This window comes from Notechis scutatus, chromosome 12, assembly GCF_049901735.1.
Source record: "Notechis scutatus isolate UNSWTSFEM ecotype Mainland chromosome 12, rNotScu1.2, whole genome shotgun sequence".
NCBI classification, from domain to species: domain Eukaryota; kingdom Metazoa; phylum Chordata; class Lepidosauria; order Squamata; family Elapidae; genus Notechis; species Notechis scutatus.
The window spans coordinates 3,262,195-3,279,909 of NC_142020.1; the positions used below are offsets into that span (position 1 = coordinate 3,262,195).

At 44.7% G+C, this 17,715-nt stretch overlaps 1 protein-coding gene and 1 long non-coding RNA gene across 8 annotated transcripts in view; one reads left to right on the forward strand and one right to left on the reverse strand.

Annotated features, from left to right (window-relative positions):
* Nucleotides 1–16,865, forward strand: part of SLC5A11 (solute carrier family 5 member 11) — a 55,094-nt gene extending 38,229 nt beyond the window's left edge. For all 7 annotated transcript variants that reach the window (XM_087973136.1, XM_087973139.1, XM_087973137.1 and 4 more), the window contains 6 exons: nucleotides 2,027–2,134; nucleotides 3,131–3,281; nucleotides 7,188–7,356; nucleotides 8,507–8,722; nucleotides 11,447–11,612; nucleotides 14,000–16,865. In XM_087973136.1, coding sequence (XP_087829262.1) covers nucleotides 2,027–2,134; nucleotides 3,131–3,281; nucleotides 7,188–7,356; nucleotides 8,507–8,722; nucleotides 11,447–11,612; nucleotides 14,000–14,235 — 1,046 coding nt within the window. In that variant the 3' untranslated portion in view covers nucleotides 14,236–16,865. The remainder of the gene's footprint in view (nucleotides 1–2,026; nucleotides 2,135–3,130; nucleotides 3,282–7,187; nucleotides 7,357–8,506; nucleotides 8,723–11,446; nucleotides 11,613–13,999) is intronic.
* On the reverse strand, nucleotides 7,656–8,568 carry LOC148129637 (uncharacterized). Its single transcript, XR_015750855.1, has 2 exons — nucleotides 8,479–8,568; nucleotides 7,656–7,739 (listed from the first exon to the last, which is right to left on the reverse strand). It is a non-coding gene; the product is annotated as an uncharacterized LOC148129637 (long non-coding RNA).
* Nucleotides 16,866–17,715: the final 850 nt, after the last annotated feature.

Below are 17,715 nucleotides of genomic sequence, written 5' to 3' on the forward strand. Positions count from 1 at the left end.
GAACCCAACCAAGTAACTAAGTTTACATATCATGCTTGGTCAAACTGAATATATATATATGGCTGGGTTCATAGAAGAAAGCTATCTTAAAAATAAACAACCCATACTCCTGTGCGTATCTTTCACGTTCTGACATGGAAACTTGGTCACTGTGGTGAACCAGGTATGGGTGCTCCTGAGGAGAGCTTGAATGATGGATGAAGGCAGCTCACCTGCCAGGTGCCCAGGTAGACTATCAACACACCCAGAGAAATACTACCGTTCCTTCCTCTGCTGGACATAGAAATGGCTGGCTGATTTAAAACAAAACGTGGAAGGCAGAAGCAGTCCCTCAGAATCTGTGGAGTGAGACTGGGAAAAGTACATCTTCTTCTCAGATGCTGATTAAAGTTTAGAATCTAAGATCAAAGATAAGCCCAGGTAACTGAAGTAGAGGAACTGTTTGCTTCAGACAACTGTTCTTTCTGTAGAAATGAATAAAGCAAGCAGCCAGGAATTGGTTTAATTTATGTTTTTTGTTTTCCTGTAGTGTTTGAAGTCTCATTTATTTCATGTTTTTGATTCTCTGTTTAAATTATATAAGTGGGTCTTTAAACTTCAGCAGTTGTTCATCCTTCAAGCCGTGTTCCCTTAGTTGTACCTATTATATCCTGTGACCTGAGAAGTTTGGTTGAATGTTTAATATTTACAGATAAAAGGGGTTTTAACATTTTTTTTTACATATTTAGAAATAAAGTTTGATTTCCTTTATCCCCTTGGAAATTGCTCTAGCTTGTAGATATCCCAGGTAGCCAGGGATTTAGCTATATAGAAATTATTTCAGCATTTTGATCTTTTGAGGCAGTTCAGGATTTTCATCCACACTGAGGTATGAGATTAGAATTCAGGTGAGAATCTTCTGGGGATTACAGATTAACAGAGTTGGAAAGGGACCTTGTTGGTCATCTAGTCCAGGGGTCTCCAAATTTAGCAACTTTAAGCCTGGAGGACTTCAACTCCCAGAATTCCCCAGCCAGCTGGCTGGGGGATTCTGGGAGTTGAAGTCCTCCAGGCTTAAAGTTACCAAAGTTGGATAGCCCTGATCTAGTCCAACCCCCTGACCAAGCAGGAGACCCTACACCATTTCTGACAGATGGCAGTCTAGTCTCTTCTTTTTTTTTTTTAAACAAGTTTTATTTTTCAAGACAAACAATACATAAATACACATAAACACAAAACATAAAAGTATAAAAATCTCTTTTCTGAAAGTTGCTTAGTCCCGGGTTAAAACTCTTGGTACAGACACAAGTTCAATTTCATATTCATTTTACATACCATTTCATATCTTCTTAACATTTTCAATTTTCTATATAACTTCTCCTCTCCTTTAAATTTTCTCAATTTTATTTCATTTTTATTTTTTTATCTCCTCTCAATTCATATAGTAATATTTATTATTCTTTGTCTGTTCTATTCCAGCCAATCATTTATTTTTCTTCTTTAAAAAAAAAGAAGTACTTCTCCTATACACTATATGTAGTATGATGCCTTTGTCTTTTTCCTCTATATTTATAGTACTTAATATAAAATACATAACCTACATTGGTATTCTGTCTGGTACATTCTAAAATTATACTATATTATCAAAATAATACAAATCTATTCATTAATATTGATATTCATTCATATCTTAGATATTTAACTCATTACTTTTCAATTAAATCACATGCTTAAAGGCATAAAAGGCAGTCTAGTCTCTTCTTGATGAACTTGTTGAGTTAACCAGCTTACCTAAGGATGGCACCAAACTCCGATTATGGTGCCTTAACCCGTCTCTATCGCAACATGGGCTGAGCTGGGAAAATGTGAGGGCTTCCCGAGGTAGAAGTTGGGACCCCCAGGCTTCCCTCCGGCAGGGTCCATTCTCCTCACAAAATGGCAGCCCTGAATCTGCTTTCTAATCCTTTAAAAAAAAAAAAAACTTTTCCAAATTGTCCAGCTTTTCTCTCACCCTTCATAACGTTGTTTTGGTTCTGTTTTGTTGCAGATCTAGTGGCTTGTGCTGACCCCAAATCCTGTAAAGAGATCTGTGGCAATCCATCTGGATGTTCAGATATTGCGTACCCCAAACTTGTCATCGAGCTTCTGCCACTGGGTAAGGGGGCTTCTTACTGCCTAGAGGGGCTGGCAGGCCTGCAATAGGACTTTTGGGAGCAGGAGGCATTTTTGCCTTCACAAGCAGGAGGGTCTGGTGTGCTATTTTTTTTTTCATTAATTACTTAGATTAAAGGTGGAGAAAATAATTGCAAGATAACATACAACTGGATGGAATAGCATCTTTTCATCTTTGTCACCTCTCATCTTTACCTCTACCTACACCTACAATACATATTATGATTTATCAATTGTTGTTTGTATCATGATTTGTGACCTGTGTGTCACTTTATTTACCTATCACTTTATTGTTTGTATGTACACTGAGAGCTTCTGCACCGGAGACAAATCCCTTGTGTGTCCAATCACACTAAGCCAAGAAAGAATATTCATATTCTAATTCTAATTTATTTTAATTCATTATAATTCTAATACTAATATTTCTGTGATTCTATACCTCTGTGAAAAGTAAAGTATTTTTTTCCCTTTGTTAATTGAAACAATTCCTGATTTTATTCTCTTTTTTTTCTTTTTTCTTTTTTTGGGGAGTTTAAAGCAAGTTATGACTTAGCAAATAGCAAGAACGTTCTGATCAGGGGTGGGATTCAAAAATTTTTTACTACTGGTTCTGTGGGCATGGCTTGGTGGGCATAGCAGAGGAAGGATACTGTAAAATCTCCATTCCCTCCCCACCCCACTAACCTGCTTTCCAGCTCTGTTCTCCTGTGCAGGGCAAACAAAGGAGACCCAGCCAATCAGCTGGGACTCAATGGGAGGCAGAGAAGAGATGGGGTTGGCGGGGCCAATCAGAAGTGGGATTGGCCGGTTCTCTGAACTACTCAAAATTTCTGCTACTGGTTCTCCAGAACCAGTCAGGACCTGCTGAATACCACTTCTGGTTCTGATGAACTGCAAACTTCTTTGGATGTCCTGAGGAGGACGCTGGTGAGGAATATTCTCATCCAGATTCACCAACAGCCCCTCTTTTTGCTTCTAGGACTAAGAGGGCTTATGATGTCGGTCATGATCGCAGCGCTGATGTCCTCTTTGACTTCCATCTTCAACAGTGCAAGCACCATTTTCACCATGGATCTTTGGCGACATCTTCGACCTCTGTCTTCTGAATGGGAGCTCATGATTGTTGGCAGGTAAGACCTCCCAGCCCATGGGACACATCTAGCAAGAGTCCCAGGTGTCCTCTACTCTGGGGAGTATCAGAGGGCAGGACAAGAAACAATGGTTGGAAACTAATCAAAGGGAGAAGCATTCTGGAATTAAGGAGAAACTTCCTAACTGTTTCAACTCCTACCCTCAAAATGACGTTATAGGGCACTGCACACCAGAACAACCAGACACAAAGAGAGTTTTTCCCCCGAATGCCATCATTCTGCTAAACAAATAATTCTCTCAAAACTGTCCAACTATTTACAAAGTCTGCACTTCTATTACTATTAATTTTCTCATCACTCCTGATCACCCATCCCCTCCCACTTGTGACTGTATGACTGTAACTTTATCGCTTGTATCCTTACGATTTTAGACTGTTTCCTGGTATGATTTGATTGCTTATTGTACCCTATGAGTATCATTAAGTGTTGTACCTGATGATTCTTGACTCTTGATAAATGCATCTTTTCTTGTATGAACACTGAGAGCATTTGCACCAAGACAAATTCCTTGGGTGTCCAGTCACACTTGGCCAATAAAGAATTCCTATTCTATTCTATTCTATTCTATTCTATTCTATTCTATTCTATTCTATTCTATTCTATTCTATCCTACCCTATCCTATTCTTATTGTACCCTATGACTATTATTAAGTGTTGTACCTGATGATTCTTGACTCTTGATGAATGCATCTTTTCTTTTATGTATACTGAGAGCATTTGCACCAAGACAAATTCCTTGGGTGTCCAGTCACACTTGGCCAATAAAGAATTCCTATTCTATTCTATTCTATTCTATTCTATTCTATTCTATTCTATTCTATTCTATTCTATTCTATCCTATCCTATCCTATCCTATCCTATCCTATCCTATTCTTATTGTACCCTATGACTATTATTAAGTGTTGTACCTGATGATTCTTGACTCTTGACGAAGGCATCTTTTCTTTTATGTACCCTGAGAGCATTTACACCAAGACAAATTCCTTGTGTGTCCAACCACACTTGGCCAATAAAGAATTCATTCATTCATTCAGTGAGGACAATTAACCAATGGAACAGCTTGCCACCAGAAATCGTGGGCACTCCATCACTGAAGGCTTTTAAAAAGAGACTAGACAGTCACTTATCTGAATTAGTATAGGTTCTCTTGCCAGAGCAGGGGGCTGGATTAGAAGACCTTCAAGGTCCTTTCCAGCTCTATTCTACTCTAATTCTAGGAGGCAAGCTTTAGCCAAACCGATGAACAAATAAGACCTATATGGCCTGAACTTATTCTGAAGATCATTTGAAAAAAATGCTTTGGACCTTCTGTGTGTGCACAACGCCCCCTCTGATGGTCATTCACAGAGCCTGACCTTTTTCAGGGATTCAGTTTACACGTTCATAACTGGGTTCTGTAAAACCACTTGTCAGGACTGTCCCAACTTGGTCCTCAGGAAAGAAAGACCCTCGACTCCATGGTTGAAGTGAAAGGTTTACTTTAACTAAGTTCAAGGGGTTACAGGATAAGCAAAGCTGGATCTGAATATTTCTGCGTTTTTTCCTGGTCTCTCATTCCCTCCCTCTTGACCAGTCCATCAGTGTCCAGTTGTATTTGTTTTAGGGGTTTGGGAAAAGGCATTGAGGTTTGGCACCTTTCTGTAATAGTTTTACATTTCACTCTCACTGTCTGTCCTTGATCGACACTTTTGGTTCCTGACACTCTATCATCCCCTCCCTTCCTCCCTTTGCTCATTCCCTATTTCCCCATCCTCCTCCCCACTTCCCCTGGGTTTTATGCAGAGGTGGCATTCAGCAGGTTCTGACCAGTTCTGGAGAACCGGTAGTGGAAATTTTGAGTAGTTTAGAGAACCAGCCAATGCCACCTCTGAGTGGCCCCGCCAACCCCATCTCTTCTCTGCCTCCCATTGAGTCCCAGCTGATTGGCTGGGTCTCCTTTGGTTGCCCTGCACAGGAGAACGGCTGGAAAGCAGGTTAGTGGGGTGGGGAGGGAAGGGGGATTTTGCAGTGACCTTCCCCCAGGAGTTGGGAGGGAATGGGATTTTGCAGTATCCTTCTCCTGCCACTGTTGTGGTTCGCTGGCAGCAGTTGCGGACGGCTGAGGTCAGGGTTGCCAGATCGCAGTTTGGCTCTGCGGCCAAACTCAAGTCAAAATACGGCCAAAATTGGCCAAATTATTTTTTGCTCATAGTGACGCGCATGCGCGAAGGAAGGAGAGCGCCAGAGGACGCGCTTGTCCTCCTTTTGCATGTGCGAGGGAAGGAGAGCTCAGGATGGGTGGGGAAGCCGAGGGGCGTGGCATTGGAACGAGCCGTAATAGGAATGGGTGTGGTGTTGATGGAGGAGGAGCCGCCCCTGCTCGGGTCACAGGTGGGAAGGGCGTGGCCGGGCGCCAAGGTCCCAAAGGGGTGTGTGATGGGAGTTGAGAGGAAGCGGGCATGTCGGAGAACTGAGAGGACGCGCTTGTCCTCCTTTTGCTCATGGTGACGCGCATGCGCGAGGGAAGGAGAGCGGCTGGGTTGCCATCTGGCTGATTTCACGGCCAAGCAACTTTCATATGGCCAAATTTCCGGCCAAATAAATTTGGCCGGAGACATCATTTTTTTCACGGCCAAGCAGATAGAAATACGGCCAGATTTCTCGAATTTGGCCGGAAAAATAGCCAGATGGCAACCCTGGCTGAGGTCTTGGAGAGCGAGGACTCAGATGAGGGGCCTGCGTGTGAGGCAGGGATGGGGCCAGGACCTTCAGGGAGTGGAATGCTGTCTTTGGAGATTGTGGAGGCTGGCAGCAGTGAGGAAGTGGACCCCGAGGAGCCTGTGCCCAGTGTGCATGTGGGCGCAGAGCTGCTCGAAGGAAAGAGCAGCTGCAGTAGCACGGGAGATTCAGGAGTAAGGCTGCAAGATAATGGCCCCTCCCTTAAGAGATAAAAAGCCAGCTGAGAAACCAGAGTTCTTTGCAGGAAGCAAAGAAGTTTTTGCACTGAAGTCTTGTGGATGTTTGGACTTTTCTTAGTTTGTGTTTGGAGACTTTTTGTGTTTGAAATATTTCTTAGCAACTTTATCTGTTGTTCTTGGCAGCCTTGCACCACCTTGGCAAGGATGGTTCTTATCGGAGACAATTAGTTTGAAACAGCCTTTTAACCAGGAAGGAACGGAATTCGTCAAGAATCATTAAAAGGTTTTGCTGTTACCTCCGTTTCATGTTTGCTTCCTTGGAACAAGGTTTGGGTCAGAACAGCCATGCCCACCAAGCCATGCCAACAGAACGGGTAGTAAAATTTTTTGAACCCCACCACTGGTTTTATGGCAGGATGCCAGCAGAAGCAAGGTATGGTGAAGATGGCCGGCCTGACACAATTCTTCCTCACCCAGAAGCCTGAAAAAGCTCTGGATCCTTTAATGAACGGCAGAGAAGGGCTGTGCTCTGCGAAGGCCAGAGCGCTTTTCCCAACCGTGCTCAGTCCAAATCCGCCATTCCAAAGCTCCTGATCTTAGTTTCCTTTATTGTCATTGCACCTCGTACAACGAAATCAAACACTTCGCTCACTGCCATGATCTGCTCATCCCCAGTTAGAAGACCATTAAATATATGTATAGAATAGGTGTGTGTATATGACATAAATCAAAGGCTATGAAAAAAGATCTTGCAAACTGTAAAAATAAGAATGCTTTTAACTTTTCTTCCTTCTTTTTCTTTCTTTTTTCTTTCTTTTCAATCTTTTCTTTTCTTTCTTTTCTTTCTTCTTTTTTCTCTCTCGTTTATTTGTGTATGTATCGTTGGTTGTTTTTAATTGTAAAAACTAATAAACTGGTGTGTTGTTTTTTTTTAAAAAAGAAGACCATGAAACCCAACTGACCAGGCCTTCCTTCCTCCACCCCACAGGGTGTTTGTTCTGCTCCTTGTCGTCATTTCCATTCTGTGGATCCCGCTGGTGCAGGCCAGCCAAGGTGGGCAGCTCTTCATCTACATCCAGACCATCAGCTCTTACCTGCAGCCTCCGGTGGCCATCGTGTTTATCCTCGGATGCTTCTGGAAGCGGACAAACGAGAAGGTAATTCTGAGCACTTTTGGGTGGCGTCGGACCTGCCAGCACTTAAACCTCTAAATTGAAACGGTCCTTGGCTCCATTTGTTGAGAAAGGTATAATTTTATGAGAAGTCAATTGTATTGCAGCAATGCATAGACGGAATCATGTGCCAAAATCCCCGAAGTTCAACTTTTCCCTCCCTTAACTGCCACCAACCACTGACCCCCATGACCAATCAGGTTCAAGAAAGATATTTCCCAAATGGACATTTCAAGCATAGTGTGATAATACGAGGCGTGGCACAAAAATAACAGTCACAAAAATAGATAAATTCCCTTTAATACCTCCAACTTGGCCCCCAATGTCCAGTTATCCTCAGCTGGAGATCAAACTCTTCCAAAAACAGTCTGCAAAGAGAAGAAATGCAGTCGGAACCCAAAGTAGAGATAAATTAGAAATAAAAAAAAACCAACACAAACCACGCTGAAGTAATTAACATGACAGGCCAGGATAATAAATTGCAGACTTTCAAAAGATATCGAACCACACACAGTTGGGAAGACAGCAAAACCCAAATAAGCCTCGACAAAGATAATGCACGCTTTGCTTCCAGCAAGGTGCTGTATGCAAACACCCTTCTAATATCCTTTACTCCCAGCTGCAACTAATGAAAGGGATCAGGGCCCTTTTCTCTCCCGTAAGCCACATTGCTCCCTTCTCCGTTCCTCCCTGCATGCCCTAAGATGAAGAGGAGGTGGCCCTGGGTCTTCTTCTGAATACCCAGCCAGACTGTGCCCTTCTCCCACTTCTTCCACAGCCACCGGAGCCACATTCCCACTCCCTGTCAGCTGCTCAATCTCTCCCTCAGAATCAGACTCCAACAAGGGCATGACACGTAATTGGTATGCAGCTGCCTTCTTCTCCCAGCTGGGTGATCTTGAAGCAGACTCTCAGGGAGACCCAGCAGTTACTTCCGCTTTCCCCCAAAGCATTCTCCCTCCCATCCATCCTCCCCCAAAGTTCATGGCAGACTGTCACTGCATGGTAGCGAAACATACAAGCAAGTATAGATGGCAGCTGACAGGTGGCCCGTAAGCTCTTGTGGTTCTTAAAAGAGGGCAGTTGGTTGAGGGCCAGAGAACTAACCTGGTTTCTTTTGTTGATGTTCCTTCAGGGGGCATTTTGTGGCCTGTTGGTCGGCATGGTGATAGGCCTGATCCGGATGGTTTTGGATTTCGTCTACCTGCAGCCGGGCTGTGGGGAGTCAGATGACCGGCCAGCTGTGGTGAAATACGTGCATTATCTCTATTTCTCTATGATTCTGGGAGTGATCACACTCATCGTAGTGGTGGCTGTCAGCCTCTTGACGGAACCCCCTCTGGAGGAAATGGTATGCGCATTGAGAAAGATGTTGGCTGTTTTCACTCTCGTGGTTTAGTGCTCTGCTTAGACTGATCTGGCTACCTAGAATAAAACCAGTGAGAAGGAATTTGACCTAAGAGTTGTGTAGAGCAGGGCAGACTTTAAGACTTGTGGACTTCAGCTCGCAGAGTTCCTCAGCCAGCAAAGCTTCTGGGAGTTGGTAGTCCACAAGTCTTAAAGTTGCCAAGGTTGGAGACCCCTAGTGTAGAGAAAAACAGTCGGCCAGATGGATAGAACAAATACCTGTCTCAATAGAAATACTTTATTTTCCTGAATTAAGCCTTGCAGACTCAAGCTTCATTACATGCCAGAAATAGGTTGGTTGGAGTTCTGTTTTGCAGTGAAGTCTTATTCCTAAGGCAGTAGCAATAGAAGAGTTGGAAAGGACCTCAGAGGTCTTCTAGCCTAACCCCCCGCTCAAGCAGAGACCCCATACCATTTCAGACAAATGGCTGTCCAGTCTCTTCTTAAAAACCTCCAGTGATGGCGCATCCACAACTTCTGAAGGCCAGCCATTCCACGGGTTGTTGTTCTTCCCGTCAGGAAATTCCTCCTTAGTTCTAGGTTGCTCCTCTCCTTGATTAATTTCCATCCTTTGTTTCTTCTCCTGCCTTCAGGTGCTTTGGAAAATAAGTTGGTCCCCCTCTCCCTTCAAGTGTTGGAAGACTGCTATTATGTCAGGTATCAGAGATGGGGGTTTCTATAGAGAGGCAGAAACTATGGTGGACCCAGGAAAAATATGCAAACTTGCCACAGTAGCAGAGGCCAGAAAGTATGCAGAACTTCTGCATCTTCTCTGTTTAGCTGGGCTGTAAAGACCCTTGGGACTCTTCCTGTCGACTTTCTTCATGCTTACCTCACCATCCAAGCCACACTGGCTGACCACACTGTCAGGCGAGGGTCCAGGAAGGCCCCGTGCTTGGAATGGCAATGGTGGAGCACCAGCCCCAGTTGCTGACAATGGGAAGTCACCTTCCCTGGTTGCTCCTGTCAGCCTCTTAGAACGTTTCTTTTGGGGCAGGAATTGTGCTGATGATTTCATTCATTCTGGCTAGTTTCATCCTGTGATGACCCAAAGGGGCGTGGCACAAAGGCAACACAGTCAGTTAATCAGTAGGAGTCCCTTTTATTACCTCCAACTTTTACCCCCAATGTCCTGGTTACTTTCTGGGCTGGAGAAAAACTCTCCCAGGAACAGCCTTTGGCTGCAGAGAATCCAAGTCCAAAACATGGTCAACAAAAACTGTAACTATAAGTCCAATCAAGGCAAAATAAGGTAATTAGTCTGGCAGGAGCAAGAACTCCAAATGTGAAGGCACGGCAATAAGTCAGCATGGTTGGGAAGACGCCAGGAACACAGATAAGCAAAGTCAACACAAGATAAACTCATGTTTGCTCCCAGCAGCTGCTGCACTCAGCTTGCATCTCTTTTAAACTCTCTTCCCAGCTGTAGCTAATGAAGGGAATCAGGACCCTTTCCTCCCCCCTAAGCCACGCAACTCACATTGCTCCCTTCTCCGTTCCTCCCTGCGTGTCGTAGGATGAAGAGGGGGTGGGCCTGGGTCTTCCTCTGAACTTCCTCTCCCTTGTTCTACCTCTTCCCTGCTCTGCCCAGCCAGACTTTGCCCTTCCCCAGCCTCCTCCACAGGTAACGGAGCCACATTCCCATTCCCTGTCAGCTGTCCATCTTCTTCCTTGGATTCAGATTCTGACAGGGGCATGACACATCTTCTCTGCAGCTGCAAAACAGCAAATCTGCTCTCAATAAGATTTAACAGATGAACAGAGTTGGAAGGGACCAGTGGTGGGATTCAATTTTTTTTACTACCGGTTCTGTGGGTGTGGCTTGGTGTGGCAGGGGAAGGACAATGTAAAATCTCCAATCAGAAGTGGTATTTGTCAGTTCTCTGAACTACTCAAAATTTCCGCTACTGGTTCTTCAGAACTGGTCAGAACCTGCTGAATACCACCTCTGGAAGAGACCTTGTAAGTCATCTAGTCCAACCCCTTCCCCCACCCAAGCAGGAGACCCTACCTACACCATTTCTGACGGATGCCAGTCCAGTCTCTTCTTGATGAACTGGTCGTGTTAACTGGCTTACCGAAGGATGGCACTGAACTCCAATGGTGGCGCCATTTGCATGTGGAATGCCTTTGGATCGCCAAAAGAAATAAAGCAGAAATATTTATCCTGGGAATTATCAAAGGGGATTATATGAAAGAGATAAAATACCTAATCCTGCATATAATTACAGCAGCGAGATTTGCACTCGCACAATGTTGGAAAGGAGATTCTATACCAACAACATAATCCAAAAGATTTTCGATTGCGCGGATATGGACAATTACATTAGAATTAAAAGAGAACAAAGACTCAGATTATTATACAGTTTGGGAAAATTGGTATCATTGGATAAATAATAGAAACAAGCAATCAAATAGATAAGGAATGTCTAGTTTAGAAAGATAGAGGTATTTATGTAAGAACAACTAGGAGTATAAAATGTGCACTGGAATAACAATTGGAATATAAGTACTGTCAAAATGGATTGTAATATACACAACATTTTCATTTTAAATATCTGTATTGTGTTTTGTAATTTAATGTTTTAAATTTTTCAATAAAGGTTATTTCTTTATAAAAATAAGAAAATAAAGCCATTCTGTCCAACCTGTTTTTTCGTCCAAACAGATCAGCCGCCTCACTTGGTTTACCCGCAAGGATGTTCCAAGAAAACAGGAAGTACCAATTGCATCGTTATCCATCCCAGTCAAAGGAATCCATGAGGCTGGTCCTTCTCCCGCGGGGCAGCTGGAAATCGCGGATGGCCCAGAAAACACTTGCAAAAACCGCTCAGGTAATAGGCCCGTCTGGATGAGGAAGGCCAGGAGTTGTGGCTGCAGAGGGGTTGTGCCTCCTTGACCCCCTTCTCCAAAGGGACAGAGCAGAGGGGAAATTGGCCGGGGTCCCATTCTCTCTCTCTCTCTCTCTCTCATCTATCTATCGACTGTCTGTCCATCTGTCTGTCTGTCTGTCTGTCTGTGTCTATGTCTCTCTCTCTCCCCCTGTCTGTCTGTCTGTCTGTCTGTCTCTCATCTCATCTATCTATCTATCGACTGTGTGTCCATCTGTCTGTCTGTCTGTCTGTCTGTCCTCTGTCTGTCTGTCTGTCTGTCTCTCTCTCCCCGTCTGTCTGTCTGTTTGTCTCTCTCTCTCTCTATTTATCTATCTATCTATCTGTCTCTCTGTCTGTCTGCCTGCCTGCCTGCCAGCCTGCCAGCCTACCTACCTACCTACCTACCTATCATGCCTGTCTGTCTCTCTCTTTCATCTCTCTATATCATCTATTTCCCTCCCTCTTTGTATGTATTTTATTCATTTTAAACACCAAAAACATCATACATACATACATACATACATATCCGCTAATTAGCCAATTAGAAGCAAACCTAAGAAATAGGCCCATAACACATGTGGAGACCCAGACAAGGATTCCCAGCCAAGTCTTTAAAGCCTTATGAAAAGTCATCAGGATTGGGGCCATTCTAATTTCTGAGGGGGAGTTTAGCATCGTACCCCCCTTTTTATTCTCCATAATGAAAGGGAGGTGAAAAACCCTTGATTATAGATTAACAGAGTTGGAAGGGACCTTGTAGGTCATTTAGTCCAACCCCTCTGCCCAAGCAGGAGACCCTACGCCATTTCTGACAGATGGCAGTCCAGTCTCTTCTTGAAAGCTTCCAGGGATGAAGCTCCCACAACTTCCGAAGGCAACTTCTGTTCCATGGGTTGATGGTTCTCCCTGTCAGAAAGTTCCTCCTTATTTCCAGGTTGAATCTCTCCTTTTATCAGTTTCCATCCATTATTCCTTGTCTGGCCTTCAGGTGCCTTGTTAAACAGCTTGACCCCCTTCCTCCTCTCTGTGACAACACCTCAAATATTGGAATGCTGCTATCTTGTCTCCCCTGGTCCTTCTCTACACTAGACTAGCCAGACCCAGTTCCTGATATAAAAGATATTGATCCTGACTTACAGCGAAAAGGGGAGGATTCGGACAGATCTCCTTCCCAACCCCAGGTGGCCTTGATCAGCTGAGTTTCTGTCCAACCAATTGGTTGGTTTCCAAGTGCAGGTGAATCAGGAAGCCAGCAGGACCTGTGAACGAAGGCTGGGCAGGATCCCAAATGGCATCCAGAGCTGGTTTGCTCAGTTGTCTGTGCAGATTCATCCCGGTCAGAGTAGTCCCAAGGGAGCTTTTTCCAAAAGGCCAACTGGACATTTCTTGGGTTCTTCCTTGTTTTCAGGGAGACTGAGATGCACTTTTCTGGGGACGAAGTAATTTCTTGGCTCCAAAGCAATTCTGGGCATCCCACATCCTGGCTACAAAATCAGGGGAGCCCCCTCCCCCCAACAGCATCAAAGAGATTGGAAAATGGTACTGATATTAGAAGCCCCAATATCTAGGGGTTCCCAGAGGGAGAATCCCAGGGCTGCCTTTCTCTCCATGGTCTTGTAGTGACCCCTAGAGGCGATTGTTGGCAAAGCCCAGGAGATCCCTTGCAAAAACCCTTCACAAATTTGTAAAAAAGTCAAATTAGGACATTAAATCTACTAATCTGAGCTTTAACATTTATAATGACACATTCTGGGATCGGCAGCTAATCTGCTTTTGCTTTTGGCACCTTTGAGTCAGCGTTGAGTCCTAGAGACCATCAGGATCAGTCCCAGAACTTGCCAGCAAATTCCAGAGGTCCAAACGGGGAGATTTTGAGTAAACTGTGGAGTTATTTTTTCAGATTAACAGAGTTGGAAGGGACCTTGTAGGTCATCTAGTCCAACCCCCTGCCCAAGCAGGAGATCCTACACCATTTCTGACAGATGGCAGCCCAGTCTCTTTTTGAAAGCTTCCAATGATGAAGCTCCCACAACTTCTAAAGGCAACTTCTGTTCCATGGGTTCCACGGATTGATTGTTCTATCAGAAAATTCCTCCTTATTTCTAGTTTGAATCTCTCCTTGACCAGTTTCCATCCATTATTCCTTGTCTGGCCTTCAGGGGCCTTGGAAAATATCCTGATCCCTTCCTCCTCTCGGGGGCAGCCCCTCAGATATTGGAAGGCTGCTCTCCTATCTCCCCTGGTCCTTCTCTCCACTAGACTAGCCAGGCCCAGCTCCTGCAACCGTTCATCGTATGTTTTAGCCTCCAGTCCTCTCATCTTCTTACCGCTGATTGTCTTGCCTGCAGGTCCTTTGGACACAGAGAAGACAGAGAAGAAATCTAAATTCATGAGCCTCTTTTTGTGGGTCTGTGGGATGGAGAGCAGAGATAATAAGGACTCACCCGGGACGGCTGCTGAACCCAAAGCTGGAGTCACGGCCACGGCTACCCTTGATGAGCCACCTCTGGTGAAGCACATCCTCAACATCAACCTGATCTTGTGCATCAGCGCCGGAGTCTTCCTCTGGGCCTACTTTGCATAGCATCGGACCCTTCCAGCCATTGCAGAGACGCTCTTAAGTGCTTTGGGGCTTCCATGCCTGGGGATGCCATCAAGAACAAGGAGCATCGAAGAGAAGATGACGTGGCGATCCTGCACATTATACGGTTTTTTTGTATCCCATAAGAAAAAATGGTAGAATTATGTGAAGAATTCTGCCTTGGCTGGGTCAGGGCAGCGAAGGAAAGACGAAGCCCTTTGTTGTAAACGTTGCACGTTCAGTGCATGTAAAAACAAAACAAAACCAGTTTTGCACTTTTGACTGTTTTATTTCCCACGGATGCTCTTGGATCAGAATCAAAAACAAACAGCATTCGTGAAGCTCTAAAAAAAAAAAAAAAAAAGCCAAGCGTACTTTTAGTCAACTCACTGTGTCTTCTTGGACTACGGAGAAATATTTGATCAAATCAGATCTGGATGGAATTGCATGCAAAATGCTGCTGCACGTTGGCTTGACGGCAGAATGTTATTTGAAGAACAACGGTGTGGCGGCTAGGTTTTTCCCTATAGTCACAGGGGCTTAATAGTGGATTCTGTTTGGCCACGTCCTCTGTGTGTTTTTGCCACGTTGTGGTACTTCACGGGCTGTCTGTGGGGTAGGAACAAGTTAAAAAAGGCAAGCCACTGCTCACCTGATGCTGCAGTGCCAGGTTGGGATCTGTTCCTTAGGCCAGTTCTCTTCATGGACATCTTCTTTGAGGAACTTCAAAAAACCCCAAGAAAAAGGGTTTGTAGGTGCAGCTGTATCCCAAGGACACTTTGGTGGGCTGATGCAATGGACACGGAGACCCCTTCGTCCGTTAGGCAGAGGGTCCCCCGACTCAGCTACCAGCAGACTGTCCTGCAGGAGCCCCCACAGCTCAGTGGCCTAAGAGCATCTTCCAGAGCCAGCAGTCTGGGTATCCCAGACAGGAAGTCCATTCCACCCTTATGGGCCTCGTTCCTTTCAGCTGCTGGACTGGGCTGCTGTAAACCCTTAATGTTAATTGAAGCATGGTTGCAATGACATAGGGGGCCAAGCCTAATAGAGGGTGATTAAGTTGGGCTTTCCAAACCCAGACATGTAAACCATGGTTTGTGGCTAAGTGCAGGACAGTGTTGAAGACAGCAGCTTTCCACAGATCTGAGCTTGACCTCAAGGGTCTCAGCCACAAGGAAGATGCCCAAACATCACTGGCATTTGCTTATTGTTCAGGTGTGTTTGGTGCACAGAGATTTTTTTCAGGGGAAGGAAGTCATGCTGATGACAAACAGGCTCTGATTAAAAAATGTTGCTTAGGGAAATGTGGGAGAAGCTGGATCTTTAACTGGAAAATGAAGCTATGGGAGGGAAGACGAGAAACCCAAGGGCTTCCCCACCACAATTCTGCGGGCAGTGCCAGCACAGACTGTGGGTCCCTCATGTTCAGTAGGGCATCTGCGCAGCGGTAGGGTTCCAAATTGCACGCTACTGGTTCCGTGTGCGCATGCACTGCACTCAAAGATGACTTCCTGCATGCGTGCAGCACTCAAAGATCGCCTCGCGTGCACAGAACTCAAAGATCGCCCTAGGTGAGGTGAGCTGTTTTTTTTAGCTCAGCTGAGGCGTGGCTCTGCCTTGCGAATCAGCCGAGCTGAAAATCAATGGAATATAGGACGAGAAAGGGCGGGGGCGGGTGGGCGGGGCCAGTCAGAGGTGGTATTTGCCAGTTCTCCAAACTGGTCAAAATGTCCGCTACCGGTACATCAGAACTGTCCGAACCAGCTGAATACCACCTCTGGATCGGTGGGCAGCACCTCTTCCTGGGTGCAAAAAAAATGCAAAATGTATTGTTTACCTACTTTGCAAGTAACGGCAGGTTTTTTGTGGTGTTTTTAAAAAGATCAACATGTGTGTTGCTATTTATTATTCTGAACAGAGTGAGGGGCCTCTGCAGACATGCTGCTCTATCCCTGGGCTCTGCTGGTTCTCCTTGGGTCAGGTTTCTTCTCCAAGCACCCATGAGCCTCGGTGGCGCAGTGGTTAGAGTGCAGTACTGCAAGCTATTTCTGCCGACTCCCAGCGGACTGCAATTTGGCAGTTCAATTCTCATTGGTTCAAGGTTGACTCAGCCTTCCATCCTTCTGAGGTGGATAAAACGAGGGCCCAGATTGCTGGGAGCCATAGGCTGACTCTGTAAACCGCTTAGAAAGGGCCTGGGAAGCGGTATATAAGTCTAAGTGCTATTGCTAAGGAAGGAAGGAGGGAGGGAGGGAGGGAAGAAGAAAGGAAGGAAGATAAGAGGAAGGAGGCCATCTTGGTGCAGGGATTAGAGTGCAGTATTGCAGGCTGACTGTGCCTAGTCAGCAGTTCAATCCTGACCGGCTCAAGGTTGACTCAGCCTTCCATCCTTCCGAGGTGCGTAAAATGGGGGCCCAGATTGTTGTGGGCAAGAGGCTGACTCTGTAAACCGCTTAGAGAGGACTGCAAAAGCACTGTGAAGCAGTATATAAGTCTAAGTGCTATTACTATAAACCTACTTCAAGTCTATGTTTACCAGACAGGATGTCCTGCAGGAAAACTACATCGTGCCATTCTTTGTTCTTTTGGCTGTTGCAGGAGGAGCTCTATAGCAATAAATACATACATCTCAATGGTGTGGTTCTTTTTTTTTTTAAATTGTATTGCTTTGTCAAAATGTAAAATACAAAGAGAAATTCAAAAATGTAAGGGAAAACTAGGAAGGGTGGGGGGGGGGAGAGAAAAAAATATGGTGTACCAGTACATACAAGCCACTTCTATATCAATGAATCTGTCTAGTTAGCAAAAACAAAATCAAAGTTTCGTTTTCTTTTTTTCATTGCAAGGACAACATCCGGAAGCAAATTAAAAATAGAAACCAAGATAGATAGATAGATAGATAGATAGATAGATAGATAGATAGATAGATGATAGATAGATAGATAGATAGATAGATAGATAGATAGATAGATAGATAGATAGATAGATAGATAGATGATAGATAGATAGACAGATAAATTATCTCTTCTTTGGATAAAAGAATTGATTGCAATTTTTTTTCCTGCAGTCCTAACTATCCATTGAAGCCTCTGTCTGTCCCATTTAGTTGCTGTACCAAAGCAACTAAACCATCTCTGTTGTGCAAATGCAGCTCTTGGCCTTCAGCTAATTTCCTACATCTTGGTGAAAATGAAGGGATTCAATTTAGCTGAGTAAATCAACCAGGAGAGCAAGAAGGACTTTTTTTTGATGGGGAAAATGGAAGCAACAGAAATGGCAGAAGACACAAAGAGGAGGCAGTGTTAGAAGAAGAGGGGGGAACCCGCCTCACTTTACATTGAGGGGGGGACTGTGTGGAGTGTTTCCTCCTTTAAATTCCTGGGAGTCTACCTCAGTGAAGATCTTACCTGGAAAACCAACACAACCCAAGTAGCCAGAAAGGCTCAACAGAGACTCCATTTCCTCAGGGTCTCGCAAAAAGAA